The sequence below is a fragment of the Artemia sp. Qi Xiang Cuo genome, chromosome 3, assembly GCF_049724085.1.
Source record: "Artemia sp. Qi Xiang Cuo chromosome 3, ASM4972408v1, whole genome shotgun sequence".
NCBI classification, from domain to species: Eukaryota; Metazoa; Arthropoda; class Branchiopoda; order Anostraca; family Artemiidae; genus Artemia; species Artemia sp. Qi Xiang Cuo.
The window spans coordinates 60,465,378-60,483,849 of NC_142796.1; the positions used below are offsets into that span (position 1 = coordinate 60,465,378).

Sequence of the window (18,472 nt, forward strand, 5' to 3'; positions counted from 1 at the left end):
AGAGAATAAATTTTTCCACTAAAAACTGCATTTTTGATGTCTTTTCATACTGCAGTCTTTTCAAAGATATTTGATTTTTGTACATAAATCATAATTGTATACCAGCAGTAAGATTTGACCCACGCCTCCAAAGAGACTGGTGGCTAACTCCAGCACCTTGGACTACTTGGCTATTCTGCCTCTCATAACTATATATGTGAATCTGGGGCGCAGCAGTAGCTAGCAACCTAGTAAGAGATGATCAGTCCAATGCTAAGAAATATAAAAAAAATAGAGTCAGATCAAATCTGGGTTGCAGTGGTAGCTAGCAACCTAGTAAGAGACGATCACATCCAATGTTAAGAAATATAAAAACCCATAACTCCTAGAAAAAAGAGCCCAATCAAAACAAAAAGTACACCATTAGAACCGCCTTGTCCAATACCCCTGTATAGGAAACTTTCTGTCCCTTGGCTTGAACAGCAAGGGAAATATATTGGCTTGAAAATCAAGAAAAGTAGCAGCTACTACAACATTCTGCCTAAACGGTATATTTTTTTATTCTTTTTTTTTCTTTTCCACGGATAGCTTGGCACTGGAACATCGTAGAGAGTTGTTCAATGGCTCATTTTAAAGGAAATTAATTGGGTTAAAAATCTTTTGTTACTAAAATAAGTTATTTCTAAAAGAGAAGAAATTTTTCCATTAAAAACTGCATTTTTGATGTCTTTTCATAATGCAGTCTTTTCAAAGATATTTGATTTTTGTACATAAATCATAATTGTATACCAGCGGTAAGATTTGAACCCACACCTCCAAAGAGACTGGTGGCTAACACCAGCATCTTGGAATACTCGGCCATGCTGCCTCTCATAACTATATATGTGAATCTGGGGTGCAGCAGTAGCTAGCAACCTAGTAAGAGATGATCAGTCCAATGCTAAGAAATATAAAAAAAAATAGAGTCAGATCGAATCCGGGTTGCAGCGGTAGCTAGCAACCTCGTAAGAGATGATCATGCCCAATGTTAAGAAATATAAAAACCCATAACTCCTAAAAAAAAAGAGTCCAATCAAAACAAAAAGTACACCATGAGAACCGCCTTGTCCGAAACCCCTGTATATTATGGTAATTTTTAAACACTAAGCCTGTATATGTAAAAATAAGCTGATCCTTTAAGCTGTTTTTGCAAAATAATTTGACTTGTACATGCTTTTGTGGCTGTTAGATAAGTTCACAATTATTTATATGAATCAATAGAAAGTGTTTTGTTGACTGAATTAAAAAAAGAAAAAGTAAAGAGCCTTGATTTTGATGTCAAAATCCTATAAAGTGACTTATTGTCTGACCTTAAAATTAGGCTTGGCCATTGACAACCAGTTGGTAATAGTTCTGTTGATAAAAACCTTGGGTGGAGGTAGATTAAAATAACCTATAATGGAGGTTGGATGGATGATGCAAGAAGTAGAAGAGCAATAGTACAACAACTATTTTGCTCAACTTTTTGAAGTATAATGATTTAAAAATGTAAGCATGATCCAGATTTTGAGGTACTAGAGGTAAGTTTAGCCAACTATAGGGTATAAGTAAGGAAGGTAAGAAAGGAATTGATATAAGCTCTCCGAGATAGTGAATATCAAAGGCTCCTAAAGTCTTATAATAAGTGCCTCAGTTGAAAAGAAAAGTTTGGAGAATTATCCTATTGTTCTTGGGAATGTAGGCCTATGCTTAATGTTATTGGTAATGATAGCATGTTCCATCACCTGTGTAAAATGGATCAGTATTTAAATCAAAACGTGTAAATGGACACAACTAGACTGACAGAATGTTAAAGTGATATATTTTATAAAGAATGTGTGACAGTTTATGGACTGCCATCTTAACTTCAGGGTTACTTAGGCCATTACAATTGTTCTATCCGATTGCTTAGAACAGTGGTTCTCCAATTGGGGTACGCATACCCCTTGGGGGTACGGAGGAATTTTTAGGGGTATGTGATTTGTTTAATATTTAGAAAATTAAGATTTGTTTAACATTTTAGCTATTGTTTACTAAGTACCAGTAACTGAGAAGGGGTACCTAAAATGTTTTGTGAGTAAAAAGGAGTAAAGTGTTTAAGTAAGTTTGAGAACCACTGGCTTAGAAAGCAATCATGTCTTCCTATGCTTGACTATGACAATGAATGTGCTTGAGTCTGAAGTAGTCAAAACTAAATATTTGATTAAACCAGATGCAAAAAATCTATTGTAAATTAGCATTAAAAAAAATATAAAAAAAATAAACCAAGAATTTCTGTGGGGGATATTGCAAATTAGTAACCCTCACAACTATAAACAATGCTAGGACACATATGGATTCACTGAAGACTTCAAACCATTCTAGCTCATTCTGAGAAGTAGAGTATGAGCAGGTGGAAATGTCAAAGGTGTTGCAATCAAATCATGGTGCATCACATATCAGCCACACCTGTAAACAGGGTCCACTATTTTTTTTTAAAGTTCTTAAGGTCCCCCCTCCCCTCTTGAAAAGATCTATGAAGGTATATCTGACTATAGCTGCATTCTTAGAAATGTATTTATGTAAGAAAAAACTGTAATGGAATAAGAGTGGGGGTCTGGAATATGCAAACTAAACAGGGTAGCTAGAAATGTGACTTATCTCCATATAGTGATTTTATATATTTATAGTCTTAGGCAGCGCAATAGCGCTGCCAAAGTAAAGAACGATGTTGGCACAATGTATTTTTTTTTCTGTACCAGGGCACTTTGTATTGAAGGAGTTGTCATAGAAACTTTGAAAAGGGCTCATTCAATTGGAAAGTGGAATGGCTAGTGCCCTTTCTAATAGTCGAAAGTGATTGGAAGGCAACTAACACCCCTTCCACGCCCACCAATTCCCCAAACCCATCCAATCAAAATTTTGAGATATCCATCTTGTTCAACATAGTTGATTTCCAGACAGAAATTATGTTTTTAATGAAGATATTCCCCCACAGCCCTCAGGGCGAGGGTTGAAAGTTATGCCGTGGGGGCATATAAAATTCTTATAGAAAGCTTTATAGTAGAAACTTCAAAAAGGGCTCATTTTATCGGAAATTCAATGGGCTAGTGCCCTTTTTAATAGTAGAAATGGATTGAAGGGCAACTAACCCCCTTCTCGCACCCACCTTTTTCCCAAATACATCCAATCAAAATTTTGAGATAGCCATTTTGTTCAAAGTAGTTGAAAGTTCTGGAAAATAGGTCTTTGATGATGACACCCCCACAGTCCCCAGGGCAAGGTTTGTAAGTTATGCCCTGGGTCATATAAGGTTTTTATAGAAAGTGTTGTCGTAGAAACTTCAAAAGGGCTCATTTGATTGAAAATGGAAAGGGCAAGTGGCCTTTTTAATAGTAGAAAGTAATTGGAAGGCAACTAACATCCCTTCCATGCCTACCATTTACCCAAACACGTCCAATCAAAATTTGAAATAGCCATTTTGTTCAATGCCAAATCGGTATCAATAATTAAATGAAACTCAAAACAAACAGAAATTAAAATAAGTCAAACTCAAAACGAGCAGAAATGAATCTGAGTGGGGTTCTAAACCCTATGCTTCCTAAAAGCCAGAATATAATTTTTACTTTACTGAATTAAATTCTTTTAAATGTTTTCATTTTTATAACTTTAAGAAATCAAAAATTAGTTACGGTTTTAAGGAATAAATATCATCGTATGTATATGAAACTGACAATGCACTTTTTTTTCAGTAAATTCATTTGAATTTTTTCAGTAGAGTACAAATTATATTCTAGCTTTTAGAAAGCATAGGGTTTAAAACCCTATTCAGATTAATTTTTGCACGTTTTGAGTTTGACTTATTTTAATTTCTGTTCGTTTTGGGTTTCATTTATTTATTGATGCTGATTTGTGGTAGTTGTATGCTTGATAGATTATTTATTTCTATTTTTGTTTATTTGGTTTAATGGTTTTTTTTTTTTGAAAAACTTATTTTGTGCAAAAAGTCTTTTTGGTTAATAATGGAAAAGGACAGAATTAAATTGTAAAGTTTATTGTTTACCCTTTTGAAAGACAAAAATGAATGTTTGTGACTTATCTGCAGTAATTTGTCTTGTATTATATATATACTACTTTAAGCAAATAAGAAATCGGAGACTCCCCCATAAGAGGAGGGTTGAAAACTTCAAAAAAGGGGTTATGTCATGATTGTCCATTTTTTTTATGCAACTCCCTTTATCCTTTTTGCAAAATATTTGCTCTTAGTTGAAACATTTAATTTCTATTTGCCAAATTGCTTTTAGGTAGTTAAATTAAAGATGGAAATGGACCAAGATGTGCCTAACTATGGGGTTTCCATAATCATGTCAAGTACACTAATGTTTGCTGCCTGCAATGTCTTGTTGCTCAGAAGGATTACACCACAAAGTGCTCAGAAAACTAAATCACAATTCTGGAAATGGAGGAATATTGCCAACTCCCTCATCCACTCCTTCATCACTGGTATATGGGCGTGTGTTTGGTAAGTTTCTTTTCTCCTTTTTTAACATATCAATTCTCTTCCTGACTGAGTCCAAATGTACTTTTTGTTTCTGATTGTAAATCTCCCAATAATCCTCTTAACAAATTGGTTTTTGTAATTGAATTTGATACTGAACCTCAAGACAAAGAAAGAAGTTGACAAGCTGTTTTTTATTTTAAGTAAAGAAATATAAAAATTTTTCAGATACAAGGGTGTATCCAGGATTTATGTTCGGAGAGGGGGGAGGGTACAGAAAATAAATAAAAACATATAAAAAAAATTTTTATACGCATTTTTGTTAGGTTTTTACGAGTCAGATAAAAATTCCAGGGGAGGCTCAAACCCACTAACCTTACTGGATACAGCCTTGCCCATATAGTTTGTGTACATTAAGCTATCTATTTATATTATTGTTTGTAATCAGCAAAGACAGTCTTAATAAAAATTAATTATCTGCTTTAATTTTTGGAATTTTTACTTAATAATTTTATTTTGTGCTCGGACACATTTGTCTTTTTTTTCAAAAACAATGGCCCAATGGAAATTTGGCTAAAAATTTCTATTTGGAACAGTTTTATTGGGAATTATAGAGCTGATTCTAAAATTTTTTAAAGGATCTCTGATGCCCATTCTCTGTTTGCTTGCTTACAAGGTTTACAATGCAGGATCTCTGTTTGCTTGTTTACAATGCTTTTTATTTATTTATCAGGGAATGCATCATTGCTTGTAACAAGATAACAAAAGAAGGCGCAAATAACCACGAAAACAAGAATAAAATCGATACATACATTAACATAATTTATTATAGTGAATCAATTTCTTCAACTTTAAATGATAATTTTGTGCCTGATCCCTAAAAGTGGGGTTGCAGCCAGGGCCAGATTTAAGGCTTTGACGCTTCTAGGCCTTTGGATTTTTGCTGCTCCGTTTTTGCGAGATTGTTTTGGAGATCCCCAGAAATTCAGGGATAGTGGAAGCACTGAACAGAATGCAACAGATGAGCAAAAAGTAATGAAAGAAAGAGGGGAATAGTCTGAACTCTCATATGCCATTCCTGGGAGACATCTGACAGTTTATAAGTGGTCATGGAATTCCTGTGTTGTTTTAAAATCACTTCTCTGTGAATAGGCTGCACGGTGTTGGAGTGCATCTGGCACTTTGGCGATAGATCAGTTTTGTTAAGAAAAAAAATCACTCAGTGATAATTTACTCGCCCCCTAGCATTGTGCGCCCCTAGCCCCGGGCCTAGTGGGTCTATTGGTAAATTCTGGCCTAGTTGAAGCCACTAAATCCCCTGCTTTTTATCCTAAAGTTTGACTTTTTTTTTTACCTCGCTTTGACTTGGGAATTTTTGCTAAACTTGAGTGTATTTATGCTTAAGATCATTTTTAAATTTAAAAATAAATATTTGTCGTTAGATGTACTGTTTCTGCTAGAAGAGGGGGGCTGTAATACCTCCTTTTCCAGTACCTACTTTGCATGGTTAGTCCAAATATATGTCTGGCAGCCATGAGTTTTTGGGTAGGAAGTTTTTTCTTTCAAAATTTTCAAGGCATTTTTTTTCGGGTGTCCTGGAGCAAATCAAGGCGTAGTTCTCCTGTTCTAATTTATGTTTGGCCGAAATCTAGTCTGGAAGCGTGGATAGGTAATGATCGTTTATTTGAATTAATTAAAAAAAAAACTTCCAAAAAAAAAGTTTTTTAAAGAATAGTAAAGAGCCATATAAAACTTAAGACCAGCAGAGATAAATTCCTATATTGATTCAAACTTTAAATGACTGTAAATTACTATTAAAGAATAATTGAAACCCAAAACGATCAGTAATTAAACAAACAATCATAGCCAACAAACATACAATAGATACTAATATTGTTGAATAAATAAATCTTGAAACGAGTAAAACTTAAATAAAATATCAAATCAAAATTAAACGAACAAAAATCACTACAAACAAGAGTTTGGCTATCGCCCCTTCCCCCTCCCCTAACTGTACAAGTCTAAAGCCTACTGTCTCATTTGGGTTTTATTGAAAACTATATGTCTTGAACAGTCCTTGGAAAGAACTAATAAAATTAAACTGAATATTTGATATATAATAATATTAATTGCTGAAAGCGCAGCAATTCAAGATTTTAAGCACAAAATAAAATATTTGCAGTATAGTTCGTTTCCCTTTAAGAGCAAATCACGCATTGGGCTTTAGACTTTACAGTTAGGGCCCTCTGTACAGTTTTTTGTATGGTACCCTACTAGTTAGGGCCCCCTGTACAGTTTTTTGTACCCCTGTATAGTTTTTTGTACCGTTCCTCGTCCCTCAGTTGTCAACATTTTCCCGTATTCGAAATTCATCATCTTCCCACTCTAGACGCTCCTTTTCAGTTTGTTCCATATCATCACATTCCTAACTTATTACTGATGTATTTAAGCTGTTGTTGCTCCCCTCCTTTGCGTGCAAATTTATATGCTCAAAGTTGTAAAAAAAATATCATTATCATCGTATGTCTGTTATCAGAAAAATCGTAAGATAGTATTATTAGACAACGCAAAAATAGTAATTCCGAGAAATTATGTAAGAATTAAATGCGTTCCACGTGACTATTCCAGTTTTTTTCAACATTAGATCAGCACATTTTTTGATTTGTCATGATAAGTTGCTTGCAATATGGAACGTTATATAATGCTTTTACGTAATAAATTTTTCTGTATATTTAGTACTAGATGCGCGTTACTATGGATAGTTTCCTAACTTGTCATTTATAATTTTAAAACAAATTCACTTTAAGGCTAACAATTGCAAAAAATCTCATCTGTGTTAGAGGAATATTTCTTTTTATGGTTTTGTATCTACGGTTTTATCTGTTTTTATATAGATTATTAATGAGAGTTATGTCATCAGTGACAGCGGGGAGACAAAGGATGCTAATAGGAGTTAAGCTGTCTGGCTATGCTGCACTGAGATCTGGTTAAATATCTTATGATGTGCAGAAGTTTTTTTCCTCTTTTCATCAATTCCTTGAGCTACTTTAAATTGATGACTCCCCAGCAAATGCTAATCAGAGTTGCTGCCTAATGTGTAGTAGAAAGGTTCTAGATCATTTACTTTGCAGGTTAACGTTATCTTGGTAACATCATATATAAACATCATATACTTTTTTTTGTTAAAAAAATCGCATATTTTTTAAAACGCATCTCTATACGCATTTGAAACGTCTTTAAAAATTCTCTTAGACTTAAAGAATGCTATTGCTAAACCCATAATTTCACATTGGCTGCTCAACATAACAGAAGTACAATTGTGTGTCTTGCAGCGATCAAATTTCTGTCCTATAACAAGAAAACTGTTTGACTTTTTTTTCTGGAAAATATCTTATGCACTTCAAAGTTCGTAAAAGAAGTTCTCGATAAAGCCTGGGTTGAAAACTGTCTTCTTTGTCCAGCCACAAGTATTGTTGGACTATTCTATTAAAGAGCTTTTCACTGTACTAAAGTGTTTGATTTTGACGCTTCCTTATATTCATTGAAAATTATCACTGTCTGATTTCAGTGTGAGAATTGTGAATGAGACGGTAACACGTGTTGTTGGGTTGTCCAATAAATCGGTTTAAGTTGTCAATGAGTTTTATCTTGTCAATGAGTTTGATGTTGTCACTGAGAGTTTCTAAAGAGACAGCGACAATTATCGTTGTCTTTTTCGATTTCGATTTTGTAGCTGTTCGAGCCAAAAGTATTGTTGGATTGTTTTGTAAAAAGTATTTTCAGTGTCTCACATCCCAACAACGGTCATTTCAGCATTTAATCTAGAAAAAAGATGCGGAATGTGTATTTTCCTTGAGAAGGACAGGTCCGGGAAAAATAGAAAAAGGCTTTTGAGAAGAAAAAGAAAGTGTTGGAATTTTTTAAATAATAAAAGCTGCTGGCTATTCAACAAAGAGTATGTGTGTGTCTGTGCTTATGCCTTTTAGCACAAAATTTGGTGAATTAATGTGAATCTCAGGCCAAATTTGAAGCCACCATTTAGAGTGAAAATATTAACTTTATGCTTTCATTTGTTGTTGTTGTTTCTCGTTTTTTGTTATAAACAGTCTGTGGGAACCGTGACGGCAATTTTATTGACAAACTGAATTGGTTCTAATTATGTGACTAGTGTTCCTGTGTTTACGTAAAGCTGAGGACCCAAAGGATCCTTCTATTGGCAAAGTTAGAAGCATGGGCTCACTCCCAGGACATGTTTTTGACTATATAGAAAAATGTCAAAACCCTCCTATTAAGTTTGAAAGCAAAAGTAGTTGTTTATTTATTGTTGCTTAAATGTCAATGTTCTATTTGGTTTATATATTGTGTCATAATATTGTTAAGTTTTGTCACGAGGCAGTGCCATTTCAGAAACCTCTTTCTATTGCTAAACAAGATTCGTACAGTTTTTTTTTTTTTTATTTTTTACTTGGACAAGAAGATGGGAGAAGACCTTATAAATATTTGGTCAGTAACAGCACATTCCCTTGTAGCAGTTTCCATTGGTATTATTATTCTTATTTATATACATATACATATTTTTTTTTAGTCTTGCTTGTGTAATTAAGATAAAAATAGAGGAAGAAACTCCTTAAGGTGCATGAAATTTGGACATTTCTCTAGAATAGTCTCAAGAAGGCACGTGAATGGCAATGCAATTTGCATATTCGGGTCTTAGAACAAAAATCTTGTTCACCTACACGGACGAATTTATTTTGAAGGAAGGAATGGGGAGGAGATAAAGAATAAAGATCTTCCAGAGAAATTGCTGGCGCATAAGACATCGAATTGACGTTCAAGTTGCTGCATCTTTTTTACAGGGACAATTAGCAACCCTGTCGCTTAACCTTGCTGGGGTAGGGATTGATCCCTGGGTTCCATATTGCCAAGCAGAGTATCAATACACTGCCCTATAATAGGGTCAAGGTAAAAAGATGAATAAGAAAAGGAAAGATGAATAAGGTATAAGATGTAAAAAGATGAATTTAATCAAAAGCATTAGAAACTATGGGGAAAATGTCACTAGACATAGGGGGCGAGGGTCTAGATGTGACATTTTGTTTATTGTTATACCTATACTTATTCCTGTATATATCCGCTGATACTCCTACCCCAATCACTTCTTTTACTTGCCCCCCCCCCCCCCCAAAAAAAAATCTTGCTTCAAAGGCTTATGAACCTTACTGAAAACTCTATTTCTACCAGCTGAGGGGATGGTCACTGCCAGGGTTGCCCCTCAACTGAAAAGAAATTCTTGGAATTTCTTAGAGAAGTCTTAATTTGTACTGACTAGCACGTATTACAGCGTTTTTTCTTACGGTACTTCTCGTGGCTCACATGTCTATGCTTATATCGCCAATTCCAAAATAAAAGGACGTTTTCGGAAAATTTTTATTTTTTCGGATTAAAGCAAAAAAAGGCGTTTAAACTCTTTGAGGGAATAAGTATTTGCAGCATGATTGAATAGTACAAATATGCTTAAGAGAACCTGGCTACTGCGACTTTCATTGGTACATTTGAATAAATACTGCTGTTTTATGCCCGAGCCCACTATAGTCACACCCAAAATTTGAAGCTCTAACGTCATAAAATGTCACAAGAAAAAGTGCAGATCGGATATAAAAAACGTCAGCTAATATATATGCATTTAAATATGTTCCTTTTGCCTCTAAATTCCCACTAAAGTCAGTAATAAACCCTGAAATTTTTGAAATAAAGTCAGGAAATCCTGGATCTCCAAAATCCTGAAAGAAATCCTTCCAAAGTCCCAAAGTCCTTTAGTTCTAGATTAGTCCTGAAGGAAAAACACTCCTTCCCCCTTAGACTAGCTACCATCAAGTCAGAGCTTTTAACCATATTTTGATGGAATGATGAGAAAGATTGAGATGGCTAGGACTCGATCTGCAGATGAAAGATGACAGATTGCTAAAGATAGTCTTTGTCGGTCAACCGTGGTTTGGAGGATTTAGCAAGGAAAGATTTAAGGGAAATGGGGACTTCTTGGTAGGGTGTAAAGAGGGGAGCTTTAAATTAATTCGGACAGAATAGGAGCATGCGTAGCTGTGTTGACCTCAAGTGGCTTGGTGCTGTAGTGAGTTGTTGTTAGTAGTAGTAGTAGTAGCTATATTTCCTGGAAATGTATATTCCAGTAAAATATATTCTGGATTTATTTCATTTCCAGGATTTTTGTAGTTTCGGCCTGCTGAATCAAATGGAGGAAGATAACGTATTTGTTAAATACTTTGTAAAAAATATTTTGCAGCCGATGGGCATCATGAATACCTGGTTGCGCTTAGTCCGACTAGATGTACGGTCTGGCAATGTCAATATAAATGTCAGCGTGTGCATTTCAGTAAATGTCAATTCAAGCCTGAGTAGATCAAGGCCGCATTCTTTTTTTTTTTTTTTTTTTTTTTTTTTTTTTTTTTTTTTTTTTTTTGCTTGTGTTGAGGATGGCTTTTGTTTATACACGCAAAATATTTCGTATTTTTCACATTTGCATTTAATTAGCTAAAAATGCGTTTATTCGTTTTGCTTTCTTTTTTTCTTGTTTTTTTTTTGAAAATAGTTTGTTTTAACCTTTTGTATTTGTTTTCAATATCAGATGTGCACAAAAGACCAGACATTTTGGCAAATACGCCAAAATGATCTGGACACAAGAAAACAATAAAATTTTGCCAAAATTGTTGTGTTTCGAAAATATAGCGAAGAATATTGGAATCATTAACAAGTGGAAGGACGTCGATTTTGTAACATGGTTTAACAAAAAAACTGTAATTGTCTCTGATGGCGTAGTTTTAAGCAACAAAATTAGAAAAAATATAAAACAAGCTTAGTTTTAAGCAGCAAAATTTTGATTAAGATTAGAGGTCTATGTCCATTTAGATCCATTTTAACTCCTGATCTCTTTAGTCAATTAAAAAAAAAAGATCTAACCTCTCTCTAATCTAAATCTCTCTAGTCAATCAAAAAATAAAGCAAAAAAACAAACAAAAAGAGACGTATAAGCTCTCAGATACAATAAATATACTGCCACTGCTACCACTATTTGTAATAACTTATTCTAGCACCAAGCCAAACTCAATTTCAGAAAGCCTCCTGAAATTTTTTTGTTAGCTTTGGCAAAGGATGCTTTTCACCATCTTTACCATTCCTTGCAGTTTGAGGAGGCAACAGCCATCTGCGATAATAAAGGTTTAACATAATAGGCGAGGGAATTCATAGAAATAATAATAATAAAAAAAATACACATTTTTGCAGACCTGTCAATAAAGAGAGAGACTGGAAATTGAAATATTGCTTCAATCTATAATATTATTTTTGAAAATGAGCTCGTATTCAGAAATTACAATAAAGTGAAATTAAATTTTTTTTAAAATTACCAGGGATTAAAGTAAATACCAAAAAAGAATATAAACATTGGATGCCAACAACAAGGATTATTTCCCAACAGAATAATTAATTTTATGTTCAATTCATTTTCTTATTTTTATCCAGTTGCTTTTGTGTGTTCGTAGAGATGCCTCTCTAATTGTCATTGTCTATTTCCTAGGCTGTGTTTATCATGCAATATTATAAAGTTCAAATTGCTTCATAACCTCCTCCCAGGACGCACACTTTAGAGGTTCACTCTTTACCCCGTCCGAGTGAACCTCCTTGAGTTTCACTACCCTCTTGGAAAAGAATTGGAGCTATAGTTCCAATTCTATTCCGATCCCTTCTTATAACCCTTCCCACTCCGTTCGGGGAGGATCTGCTTTTTGTCTGACCTCACATGGATACCCAAAAAGTGCTGTCAGGGGTGATCTACCGTCCTTCATTCGTAAAATGAGGCATAGCTATATTAGCCTTTCTTCCATTACAGCCCTAGACAGCGGGCTTCATTCATATTTGCACAGCTTAATGTTTGACCTATTGCTAGTCAAAAAAGCACCTACAACTATCGTAAACTCGTACAATGATTATACCTATCGTAAACTCTGCAACTAGAATAAATGTAGAAGACGGGTTTTTTGTCTTTCTCATTTGCTTGACACACACAGGGAAATTTTGTCGGAATCGTAGCATTCGATTAGTATTACATTAAATTTGGCTGCTTTGTTTGCATTAATTTATTGGTTGGTTTAAGAAGATATAATAAATTTTTTTAGGAATCGGAAGAAATCCAACAATTTCTCAGCAGTTCGGTTAGCATTTTCTTAGACAAGAGATTCTGTCAAACACTTGCACTTTAAAGGGGTCTCCCCCTAATCAGGTTATATTTTTTCACATAGGTAATCATTTGCTTTGCTTGCTTAGAGGCTTCTTTAGAATCATCACCAATTCTTTTGAAACTAGATGAATTCTTTTTGTGTTAAACTCTTTTTGTGGATTTTAAAATATTTAGAGATTGGTTACACTAATATTTTCTGGCTTGACAATACGATCTAGATATGTCACGGCTATGGGAAAATTCATTTAGAGCCTTAATTTTGGAAAAAAAATTCTTTGAATGACGTCACAGGGGTATTGTATCGTCCCTATGTAAACCAGAACGTAGTCTGGTTTGAAATAAAAAAAATGTACATAATCTTACCTGTTGTGTCCTTGTGGCAAAAGTGGTTCTTTTAGCTTTGACCCAAAGTAAAGCAAAAATAAAAAAAGATAAACAATATGAAGCTAATAGTTCCTTTTCATTTTTGTTTTAGTTAATTTTAACATTTTGTTGGGTCTAGGTGGAGATGGCTGCTTATTTGTTAGATAAAAAATACAACATCTCTCTTGTCAGTTTCCCTTACCATGCTCTGTGGTAGTGGCTGCAATAAGTGTTCTTCAGAGCTCAAGTGAATTCATTTGAGCTCGCTCGTGCCTTGCAACACAAATTCGTTGGCCCTTTGCCTGGCCCTGTTCTAGGCACCAGCATTTTTCTATTTTACTTTCTGCATTGGGGCCCCCTTAATCCGAGGACTTAATGGTAATTACCTGATCGGCAAGTTTTTTGGCTCTTTTTTGGGTCCCATTTCTTAGGGGAGGGGGGGGAGCTGCCTTTAGTAAGTTTTGTAAAATAATCTCCTTCTGACGTAAGAATTTAGGGCTGTAAGTTTCAAACTTATCGGAAAAAAAATTATTATATATTATGCAAATATTATGCTTTATGGTAGGAAAGGAAGTCCTATTTTTGTTATTATTATCGAAGAAAATGGGTCGGGGTAGTTTCCTGTTTCACAGTGGAAGCTTTTAAACTTCTGATTATTGTGAGGGGGATGGTTGTTAATTGAAGTTAGTGTTTATGTTACTACCAACCATGTGCACGGAAATTCAGTTTGAAGGGGGAGAGGGTCATAGTTTGAGGAGCAAAAAATGTTGAACCCCCTTGAAACAGGTTTGTTCTACAACGACGGTAGCATTAAAGAGTAGGGTGGTGAAGCTCCCCCTTTTACAGCCCAGAGGTTGTTGTCTGTTGTGATATGTAATGAAAGCAGAGAATATTATTTTAGAAAAATAGTATAATCACATTTTTATTCCCTTGCGCTTATAGTTAGTTTGATATAGGCTCTCGCGTTTAACTTTAAAACATAAACAGTCGATAATTAATTGCAATAGATGTACATTGCTTTTGACTCTCAAGTTTTCTAATCATAACACCCCGTTAAATCAGTATCTATAATTAAATGTTTGATACCAGCGTTTCCTTAAGGCCGAATTATTAATATTGCTCATGTTTTATGCGGCTGCCGTGTGCGGATTTCACATTATTAAAAAACTCAATTTTTCAGAAGGTAAGAATCTTTTTCATATATTTTTATTCAGTTAGACACATCTGCATTAATGTTGGCATTCTTTTTTGCAAACAGAAGACGAAGTGTCGGATGTTTATAGATTTTTTTTTTTGGGGGGGGGGGCTTTCAATTTAGTCTCTTATTGGGATCACAGGCCAAAGAAAAAGAACTCTAAAAATACATTTTAATTAAAAACATCAACAAATTAAATTATAATAACAAAGAAATAAGTGAAAAAGGATAAAAGAATAAGTGGATGGAAGTGAAAAGTTAAAAAATAAAAACAAAAAAGAAGCCTAAGAAGATCTTTGTCTAAGTTTTAGAATTAGTGAAGCTTTAAATGAACTTAAAAAAAACAAACAAAATGAATGAGAACATGTTTTTCTCGGAAACTAAAGAGTCATAAATGCATTGACAAATTGCTGCAAGGAGAGCGGGGGGGGGGGATGTTGCTGGATCTCTTGGAGAAAAAATTCTGACGGCCTCATATGCCGCGACGGTGTCTTTTGCCCCCAGGTAGTTTTTTTTATGTAGCATTCATATTTCGGGGATCATCTGCGAAATTATTTTTGTGCAAATCGTAAAGAAGATCTTAAGAAAAAGCGTAACGGAGGCATTTGCTTAGCTTCCAAGATATGCTGTTTTGGATGGATAGCTAGTGTTATTCCAATTCGGTTTCAATGCAGCCCTGGTGTCAAATGCTTATATTATAATATTATTTAATATAATAGAAGATAATTGTTTTCAGCCAAAATTTGAAAATTAATGTTCCGAGGTTAATTCTGATAATACCGACTAAGATTCCAAATTCAACTTCAGCAATGACATAACTATTTGAAATTTTTTTCGTCATAATAAAAAGTTAAATCTTCAAATAGTTTTTTCGAAACCTCATGTAGGGTATTTGGCGAGGAAGTGGGCAATTTTGCCGGGGCGATGCACTGAAATAGGAGCAATTCATTTAATGCTCGAGTGTGTTTTTAACAGTAGTGAACCAAGTTTCTCTTTAAATAATTTCACCTTTTATATATGTACCTAGTATTTAGTTAAGTTTCTTATATTTATTTTTATTAATTTGCAGGCTATTTTATTTATGATTTTTTTGACATGGCTTGGAACAACAGGAAAAGAAGTTCATATGAGTTAATGATTCATCATACTCTAGTAAGTCTTTATCCTAAAACGATTTATTATTGTTCAATTGAGCAAAGATAATATTAAATGCTAATTAATGTAAGGAAAATACTAGGAGATCGTCGTTGGTATGACAATTGAACCCACGAACCCTTGGTACCTGGCTAAAAACTTTCCCCATAGGCCTTCAGGTATACGAGGTATTTTTTTTCTCGTAGTGTTTTTTTTAACTGGAAGATTCATAAGTAGACGATTTATAAATGGAAGATCTGTAAATTAAACATGAAAGGATAAAGATACTCCAGAGCCATTGCTGGCACATACAGCGTCAAGTCGATGCTTCTGTTGTTGGGTCTTTTACAGGGAGAAATAGCAAGCCGGTTGCCCAACCTTGCCGCATCTGGGATTGTTCCCTGGGCCCTACATTGCCAAGTAGAGCATCAATCCGCTGTGCTACCATAGAGCTTAATAAAACACAATAACATCAAATAACGACCCTATCAAACTGAGATCACAGCTCGATAAGTCAGCTTAATATATAAATATTTGCAAATTCGTTCTGAGACTACACTGATTATAAATGATGTAAGAAACGAAATATGAAGAAACAGACTACTCCAAATGAGGATAATTTTCAACCAGTGAATAAAATGAAAAAATGATTAGACTTTTTGTTAGAGACTCACTAAGCCGTCATCAATGTTATATATATGTATTAACTTAGACTTTAGTTCCTCCTGTGCCTACAAAGACATACAGGGTGTCAGTGAGGAGCATCCGATCTTTCCTCAAGTGTGTTGCTGCTTAGATGTCTTCCCCCTTTGGGATGAGACTCGTCTGGAGGGTTCTTCTTTCACGTTCGTACGCCTTACGGTACGTGTTTTTTTGGTCTTCATCATTGACGGGTGCCTTCCCGTTGCCAGTATAGGAGCATCTTAGGAAGTCTCTGTTCTGCCGTACAGAGGATATGTCCCAGGTATCTCCATCTTCGGTGCCTCACATCGGAGGTGATGTCTGGTTGGCATGTGTGAGTACAGATTCGTCGTTGCTCACATGGTCTCTCCCGCTGATCCTTAGGATCCGGCGAAGACAGTTATTTTTAAAAGCAGTAAGATATTTTTCCTGTTCCTGGGTTAGCCTGAGGAATTCTATAGAGTAACTCAGAATATAAAAAAACATTGTTTCAGAACAGTCTGAGTTTCAGCTTATGTGTATACACTATGGATTTCCAGCCTGGTAGAGGTTTCTGAAATGCTGCGTTGCTTAGGGCTATTTTGGTGTGTAATTATTTTTCAGAGTCGCCACTGGAAGACTGTCGCCTGTTCGATGTCTTCATCTCCTATTTGGATTCCCGTGGGTTAACTGCTAATTGACTTAGCTTTAGTCTTTTAGCATTTATGTGTAATCCGAACTGTTCAGCTTTCTTAACAATTTTGTTCAGGACTTACTGAAACTTTTAACAGAGCATTTTGTCTCCTCATACATGGTAACTATTAGACGCAACTCAGGAATGCCATAGAACCGTAAGGCTCTCCAGAGGGTTTGACGATCCACTGAATTAAACGCTTTCTTGAAGTCCACGAAGAGTATGTACAAGCGTTGTCTCCAATCATTAGATTTTCTCCAGCATCGTGCGTAGAGCAAAGATAAGGTTGACACAGGATCGTTTTGGCTGGAATCCATGTTTTTCGTCTCGCAAGTGGGGTCAAAGGTAGTTTGGGATCGTCCTAGTATTATGGTCGAGAAAAGCTTTGCTGGGTTTCAGAGACGATCGATGCCTCTGTAGCTGGTGCTTTTTTTTAAATCCATCGGTCTGCCACAGGAGTGAGAAGAAGGATTGCCAGATAGCCAAGGTTTGTCTAATGTTAAACTTGATCATTTCCGCTGAAATGCGGTCTGTGCCGGGAGCTTTCTCATTTTTCAGTTTTTCTTTAACTGCTGAGAGTAACTTTTTGGCTGTTGGCTTGTCGTCACTGATGCTGAGATTGAAGAGAGACTGGTTTGGGATATCAGGAAGAACTACAGGAGCAGAGCCATTTAATAGAGTTTCAAAATAACTAGCCCAACGTTCATTTGTTCTTCCACATCTATCAGAAGCCTCCCTACTTCATTCCTTACTGGGAATTCATGTAAGCTTGACTTGTCTACTATTTCTTTGGAAAGGCAATACGTGGTTCGTAGGTTTGTGTGGTTTGCTGCTTCTACAGCTTGCTTAGCCTCTTCGTTCATATATTGTCCTCTGTCGGACCTGGCACTTTTATTTATATTTTTGTCAGCTTCTTTGTATGCCAAGCTCTTGGTCGACATTAATTGACCGTTTTCCACAAGAGAGTTTGGCTTCTATTTCTATTTTATTAGACAGTTTTATACGAAATGAAGATTGGACATTCTTTTCACTTGGATTGTCAATGTCTAAACTTCTGAGTATATGCGTTTTCTGGTCCTGATTATATGACCTTAGTTCCAATTTCAGTCTGGCGACTACCAATTCGTGATCTGAACCCACTTCGGCAGCTCTGAAACTTCGAACATCTTTTAAGCTCGTCCGCCATCTCAGGCAAATCAGGAAATGGTCGATTTGATTTTTGGTGGTTCTCAGAAATCCTTCCTCTTGGCAAAGCGGACAAGTTAAGCACCATTTTCGTTTATACTGCCGAGTCCTTGGCGTCACATCACGTCAAGGCAGTAGGATCTTTCTTTGTCAACTATTGTATTAAGGCCTCTTGCGACACAGGCTACGTCGTGGAGGGAGATCGAGTCGATCACTGATTGAAATTTATTGTAGAACTCATCTTTAATCCGCATCTTCATAATCAACGACAATTTAGTGTGTTTAGAAGCAAATCTTGCATACAAAATGCTTTCATTGACTGGTTTCCATGAGCACAGGACATTTTTAGCCTTTGGACCTAGTATTACTGCAGCTCCGGCAAAGTGGCTCTTGGTTTTTCTGCTCTATAGGCCTTTAAACATCGTGTGGTCAGCGCCGATTTTCTTCTCGCCGCAGCCTTTCCATTTTGCTTCCGAGATACCGACTATGTCAAGTTCGAACTTCTCGTATTCGCGGAAG

At 35.4% G+C, this 18,472-nt stretch overlaps 1 protein-coding gene across 2 annotated transcripts in view; it reads left to right on the forward strand.

Annotated features, from left to right (window-relative positions):
- The window catches only part of LOC148954360 (TLC domain-containing protein 2-like), a 49,250-nt gene that overhangs the window by 8,189 nt on the left and 22,589 nt on the right, over positions 1–18,472 (forward strand). The window contains exons 2-4 of one of the 2 annotated variants that reach the window (XM_089086308.1): positions 4,281–4,498; positions 8,933–9,015; positions 15,350–15,432. In XM_089086308.1, the coding sequence (XP_088942434.1) occupies positions 4,296–4,498; positions 8,933–9,015; positions 15,350–15,432 (369 nt within the window). In that variant the 5' untranslated portion in view covers positions 4,281–4,295. Of the gene's footprint in view, positions 1–4,280; positions 4,499–7,271; positions 7,309–8,931; positions 9,016–15,349; positions 15,433–18,472 lie in introns of those variants that run through there. The other variant, XM_089086307.1, reaches the window with a different exon arrangement.